We start from the raw sequence: 6,949 nt of genomic DNA, 5'->3' as shown, positions 1-6,949 counted from the left end.
TATATATATATATAAAGATTGCATACAGTGCAGCAGCCCTACCTGGTGAACACAGTCCAGGAACTGCAGGAAGACGGGGGTGAAGCCACTGCTCTGGCTGCCCAGAGTCTGCGCTCCACGGTGGCTGAACCTGTGCCCAAACGACAGCCACTCCTTCTCCACCAGCAGTCGGAAACCGTCAAAGGTTCTGTAGTAGGGATCAGACAGCAGCTGCACCAGGGACACCACCTGCACACACAAAGCTTCATGTTCACTTCACCTTCAGAATCTACACTAATAAAATGAAAGGGGTAAATCCTTCATGTGTCTGTAGATTCAGCTGATGTTTGTGGCCGAAGTCGTACCTGTGTAGTGACGTCCCAGCCGTCCTCCAGGCTGACCATGACTGATGAGCCCGTGTCCAGAAGCTCCACCACCAGGACGGACACCTGCAGCACCCTGTGCAGCTGGATGTACATGTGTACACAAAGTTAGCACAAAGAGCAACTGAGTGCACACACTCCTGCACAAACATACACAGTGATGTACTGACCAAAGCCATCCACTCGGAGTCCTCCAGGCAACGCAGAAAGCTCATGTTGGGGTCAGAGGTTGGAGAGCTCGGCACGCAGGCCTTCATCAGCTTCTTGAAGCTGTTCTTCACCTGCCGAACGTCACATACCTCGATGGGGACCACCTCCCACTGCTGGAACGAGTCCTGCTTCCCTCCCTAAACAAGATCACAGTTCATGTCAAACAGATTTGCTTTCTTCAAACATTTTGTTCTTTTGTTTCTGACCTACTCGTACTTTTTATTAATGTCCCATCTTGTGTCCCCACAACCTTCCTTTTGTTGTCTAACTGGCTTGTAAAGCTGACAGACTGACTGTTTGTGGTGAGTAGACATTTTCATTAGGGGTGCAACCATACACAAAAATGACGGTTCGGTTTGGTTCGATACTTTTTCGATGCAAATAAAGAGAAACTTCCTCGCCTTTTTTTAAACTTGTTTTTGAAAAATTAAATGTATCTGGTGCAGCTCTGAAACATGTTCTGCTGCTAAGTATAGCACCATATAAAACATAAACAACACCATATAAAAATAATAATAAAAAAATAAGTGTATCTGATGGAGTAATTGCCTATCTTCTGTAGTGCATTCTTAGCAGCAGAGTATATAATACAAATAAATTGCTCCTTAAAAAATAAAGCTATATGATGTCCATCTTCTGGGGTGTATTCTCAGCAGCATGTTAAACAAAAACAGCTCCTTAAAAAATAAACCACTCTCTGATGGAGCTACAGCTTACTCATCTTCTGGAGTGCTAATGGCTGTCTAAATGACGCGGGTGTAGTTTGTACCATGTGTGCTGCTTGTTGTTTTTGTCTAGTTCCACTTGTTTTCACACCAGGGTGATGTCGGCGTAAATGCATGTTCATGTTTGTTGTATTTCCACCGATGTAGTTTAGCATCGTGTTACACTTGCGACATACTGTTGTATTATGTCCACGACACGCTTTCCATCAGGGTCATACTTAACACGAAAACCAAAGTAGTTCCAGAGATCTGAAAGATGGTGGAGGATCTTTGACTTCAGTTAAAGCATGAGCCATGTTGCAATGAGCTAGCCTTGCATGCAGCCTCTGTCTCAGCAGCTTGGAGTGAATGAGTGTGGGAGATGCGCGCACTCACTGGATCTGTGCTCGACAATGCAGCACAGAACGCTTCGTCAGAAGGAGAATAGGGCGTACCGAACCGAGACCACTGTATCGAACGGTTCAATACAGATACATGTATTGTTCACCCCTAATTTTCACATATTAACAGCTTTTACTATACACCTTCAAGTTAGTAACAGCACAATAAAATGGATTTTCACTATATAGGCCCTTTAGTGTTGATCACAGTGACCATACTTGAAATGGCCTTGCTACCTAAGCTGCCAAGATACTGATACTCTTAGCTGATTAATAATCACAACACCAGATCACAAGAGACAGTTCCTCATACCAACTGTTAGCTGAAACAGACCATTACTTTGCATCATATTAATCAAACGAGATGCAATGCAGCTTCCCTGAACGACATCAGAGATTTACTGGGTCATGTTTGTTATACCTGCCACTAATCTGTGTGATGGTTTATTTTATTAAAGACATGAATTTTGATTTTGTGTTTCTTGTCATTTCTATCTTGCAAAAAGAGATTTTGAACTCAGTAAGATTTCCTGAAAAAACAACGGTGGACTAACTAAACATGACGTTCTGTGGCGTGTCCTTGGTCACCTTGAGCTGGGCCTTGTCCCCGATGATGTAGAGGTAGGCCTTCTGCTGCCGGAGGAACAGCGCCTCACTTGGCCCTCCGTTGGGCTGCGGAGACTCTTTCCCGGCCAGACGTGTCCCCACGTCTGGGTTGTAGGCACTTAGACGCCCGCTGCCTCGGATACTGCCCCATTTACCTGCAACACATACACACATAAGTAGAGTCTTGAAACTAACCACAACATCACCACTGAATCAACAGACCTCATGCTGAAGTTCTTCTTGCGTTAAATGGCCATTAAGGAAACATATCAGTTTGTTACCACACAAGCTGTAATCCTTAAATATACAACATCCACAGCTACTGACAGCCATGCTGGTAAACAAGGCAGGAATGACTGAAAACTACCCAGTCCAGGTTACTACATCTACCTGAAAAACAGCTACATTATGAAGAGACTCTGATTGCTGTTAACATTCACCAGAGAAAAGAATCAGACAGCAAACAACAAACAGGACGTCAGACAGCAGAGCTGCAGCAGCAGCATGCACACACTGATCAACACAAGCAGTAACAAATCATTAGTCCGCAGAGATACAACCACGGAGGACACCAAACACACGGATGCTACTGTTAAACAGATCTGATTGGTTAGACAGGAGTGGAGGCAGGGGTGTGGGGGCGTGGCCTACTGTACCTCTAGGAGGGTTCCTGGCCTTGCCAGACACTTTGGGCTGAGAGAGGGAGATGACTTTCGCCCTTTGACCCAGAGCTGAGGTCAAATGACAGAGACGCCCGTTAACCAACAACACTACACAATGGAGGATGGTTTCACTCACACATTCACACACACTGGTCCTAACATGAGCTACAAGGGATGGATTCACTGGTTCACCATCCTCCTCCTGGTCCAGTCCCAGTTTCAGTGACAAATTTTACAGTGGAAAACAGAATCCACTTGTTTTGTTTTGAAACCAGGGCTGCAGCAGATGACCTAAAGCTAACAGCAGCAACATGGAGGCGCCAGCTCTATCTCACCTCCTCTGCTGAAGGTTCCAGGAACGTCATCCTTGGCACCCATCACCTGCTTCATCAGAGCTCCGATCTTGGGCTGCCTCAGCTTATCTGAGGAGTCTGTGGACAGAAGAAATCATGAGCTGTGTGACTCCACAGTGCCACTGATCAGAGAGTCTCCTCTGACTGTGACATGCAGGTCAGTGTGTGCTAGTCCACCCACCAGAGGTGCTCATGTGTGTGGACGTGAAGCCGCTCAGTGTGTTCCTGCCGCTGCTCTCACTGTAAGAAGGCATGGAGCTGATGATGGCCTGCAGGTACTTCTCCTGCTCAAGACTGGTGGAATCTGCCTGGGAGGGCACTGCACAGAGGGGAAGGCACATCAAAACTTTACGTTTCAGCAAACAAACAGATTTTCTTTCAAGCCTAAAGGTGAACTTAATGGTGCCACAGCAGAGAATGAATGCAGTTCTTGACTTTTGTTTCATTTTTTTTATACAAAAATTGCCCTCTATTAGCCCAAATGTACTTTCCATGTTAATTTTAGACACTGCAAAGTCACAGCAAAAGCTTGTTGTCATCACTTCTGACCTCACTCTCCCTCCTACTGGTCTCTGAGTCAAGAGTCTTGGAAACTAAAATGTAGAACTGGTGAAAAATTGAGGAGATGTGTACAAACAAAACTAGGATAATTCCTGAAAATAACAGCCACATTGTCTCTCCTACATAAATAATCATTTCTACCTGCAGTAGGAGCATTGGGGGACTTGAAGAAGCCCACCACCCCCTTAGCATGAAGGCCTGCTGAGCGCAGCAGGACGGCCTTGGTTCGTGAATTCCTCCAGCACACGACGGGGAAGCGGTTCTGCCGGTAGCAGCGGCAGATTCTCTGGATAGTCGTGTCTGGGATGCTTTGAGGGACGATGAGCAGCCCGGGGTAGCTATGACACACAAATATTATTGGGCAGTATGTCATGTATATATGGCTCAGACTCAGTCCTGATACATGTGTATGCTGTGTTCCAGTCATTTCTTACCTCCTGCAAACGGTGTACATACGGTTAACAGTCGATATCCGGAAAGGCTCGTTCTTGGAACGTGTCAGGCTGTTACTGAGAGTGCCCAGACCTAGACGCTGGTAGTCACGACAACAGGCGCGCTCCACAACATTGCTCATGGTCTGCCTGTCTGATGAGCGGATGGTAGAGGAGAGGGTGAGGGTGCTCTGGTCCACCTCCTCTGACACTGTGGAGACACAGTAGAGCTCAACATTAAAAAAAAAACTTTTAAAGGATTTGATTTCCAGAGCTAATATGACTTTTTGTGGGGGTTTTTTGTTGGATCTTTTAAATACAAAATTTCCAACTCTCAGGGCTCTGAAAACATTAAAAACACAAACTAAGGCAGAACTTCCAAGGAAAATATGCTGAAACAAGAATTCTAAGTTTCAGTGGCAGTCAAAATACAATTACTAAAAAGAATCTAAAGTTTAATCTCAAGTGTAAGCACTTGGATCATGTACACGTTAACCATTTGAACTCCAAAACCTGCTAAAAATGACACCATATATCGGCAAGAAACTGTAAATACAGACAGGAAAGTCAGGTTTTCAACTTCCGTGTGCTAATCTGCTGAAAAGAATATTTCATTAAAATGACTGTACTCTACATATGGCATTAAAAAAAATCTGCACCAAGTTCTGTGAAAAAAAAAACTAAATATGATGCCCTCCTTGGTGCAACTGTGAAGCTGTGACAGCTGTGACCAACACTATTAAATCGTAAAATATGTATAGTATGTACTGATATTACTTTTCCCAGTATTGGTACACCTGTAGGCACACTTTTTTCTATTTATTGTAAATAAACATTTAACTAAATTAAACTTTTGCTTGTTTATAGTTTATTGCATTATAACTTTGTTCTACTGCACAAGACATATCTGAGTACTAAAACTGAAAAATGAGTCCACAGTGAGGAAAAAACCTGACAGGAGAAAAAATGCCACAAACTGTTTGAGGTTTAGAGAGTTAAACGTAGACGTGTAATCCACTGAAAACTGATGACTTCTTAGTTAACTGATGCGCAAAGAAAACAGTGGACATGTCAGTTGCAGTGTTTGAGATGAAAGCAGTTGAATGTGTAAATGGTAAAACTAGCGGTGGACGAATGCAGCTGAACTGTCTCAGATAAATCAATGCAACCAGTGGCTGCATTTGACTTCAGATTATTTCCACCATGATACCTGAGATTTCATCCTCGTCAAGCTCCGACTGGAAGCTGCTCCTGTTCTCCCAGGTGGGGGGAGAATACTTTTTCCTTGTCACGTACTGCCGGCCGATGGTCCTCTTGGCGCTCTTCACCAGGTTTTTAGAAAGTGTCCTAAAAGAGACAATTGAGGAGGCAAATAAAAGGAACATTTTTCAACTACAGCACAGAGCTGATTCATCAGCATGTCCCATTCACAGTCACTTCCTGCTGGCTCTTTTAGTTCGCAAACGTGCATTTAGATTTGCAGCAGCTCACAATGAGCTGATTTGCCTCAGTGTTCATCTCAGCGCATAATCGAGTGCACTGAATCGACTGGTGTGTTGCTAGTGGTTAAACATGTCAGAGGGTCAGAATCAGAATTAATATGTCTGAATGGAGCGTTTTTAGCGCACACACAGGCACAGAGCGGCAGCAGAGATGGAAACAACAGGGCCGATAAAACAGCTGCAACATTTTCCACTGATGAATTATTCAACGACTTCTCTCGTGCTCCCTTCATTCTCCATAAAAGAAAGAGAGGAAAAGTGTGTGTGGTCAGGGGAAGGGGCTGAGAGTTGGTTACTGAGACTTTGAATAAGAGGGAGATGAGTTAGAAAGGACACAGATACTGAAAGGTAGAAGATGAAAACCTCAGGTGCCATTCTGACTGGAGCAGGGCAACTAACAGATTTATCACAAGCAAACATCTGCGACTGCATAATATACTTTAAAATTCATCTTAAGGTCACTTTGAGTCCAATGATAATTTAAAATTAACAGAAAAAGTGCAGAAAAAGATCCAAGGAAAGGTTTCTGAATGCATCATATTCGTAAACTCTTTTGCTGACGTTGCTGTGAGACTTTAAACCAAATCTCCTGCAGCACAGTCGGACCCCAGCAAAGAAGTGGTATGCACAACCCAGTAGAAAATTAAAACCTGCTGTGCACTGACTCTTTGTAGACATGAGAGCATGTTTTTGCACTTGCACTCAGTGCTTAATGCACTGTGTCATGACAGAGGGACAGGTGGAAACATGAATTACTGAACATGAAAGCTGTTTGGGATCCAGATCTGTCTCTCAAGCTGCAGCTACTCCTGCATGAAATCTTTACTACAACTGCACAAATTACATGCAAACCAGGTTTGTCAACAGGACTGAAACTGATTCTAACAGCTTGACTTTAGTGCAGATGTGCATTGATTTTAGATTAAAGCAGGGCTGTGCATGTACTTTTCTACTGTCACTGAAAGCATCTGGATGTTTTCTTACTTACTTCAATGAGCCTCTACTGCTTATTAGAGTGTCAGTTAATTGTATGGCATTTTGGACACTGGCTTATTTGCTTTCTTGCTGGAGTTTGATAAGAAAACCAAAGCCGCTCTCATACATGTAGACATGTGCAGTTAACTTAGCTTAGCCTAAAGACTGGAAGCAGGGGGAAA

At 43.9% G+C, this 6,949-nt stretch overlaps 1 protein-coding gene across 6 annotated transcripts in view; it reads right to left on the bottom strand.

Moving 5' to 3' along the window:
• sbf1 (SET binding factor 1) overlaps positions 1 to 6,949 on the bottom strand; it is a 74,738-nt gene that overhangs the window by 10,711 nt on the left and 57,078 nt on the right. For 5 of the 6 annotated variants that reach the window (XM_008290476.1, XM_008290485.1, XM_008290493.1 and 2 more), the window contains 10 exons: positions 5,501 to 5,637; positions 4,294 to 4,501; positions 4,001 to 4,197; positions 3,480 to 3,617; positions 3,281 to 3,376; positions 2,940 to 3,014; positions 2,266 to 2,438; positions 533 to 709; positions 345 to 446; positions 43 to 228 (listed from right to left, as the gene is read on the bottom strand). In XM_008290476.1, coding sequence (XP_008288698.1) covers positions 43 to 228; positions 345 to 446; positions 533 to 709; positions 2,266 to 2,438; positions 2,940 to 3,014; positions 3,281 to 3,376; positions 3,480 to 3,617; positions 4,001 to 4,197; positions 4,294 to 4,501; positions 5,501 to 5,637 — 1,489 coding nt within the window. The remainder of the gene's footprint in view (positions 1 to 42; positions 229 to 344; positions 447 to 532; positions 710 to 2,265; positions 2,439 to 2,939; positions 3,015 to 3,280; positions 3,377 to 3,479; positions 3,618 to 4,000; positions 4,198 to 4,293; positions 4,502 to 5,500; positions 5,638 to 6,949) is intronic. The other variant, XM_008290502.1, reaches the window with a different exon arrangement.

Source organism: Stegastes partitus, unplaced genomic scaffold, assembly GCF_000690725.1.
Source record: "Stegastes partitus isolate 25-593 unplaced genomic scaffold, Stegastes_partitus-1.0.2 Scaffold15, whole genome shotgun sequence".
Taxonomy (NCBI): Eukaryota; Metazoa; Chordata; class Actinopteri; family Pomacentridae; genus Stegastes; species Stegastes partitus.
The sequence above is the reverse complement of the archived record's forward strand: the minus strand, read 5'-3'. Positions and strand labels throughout refer to the sequence as shown.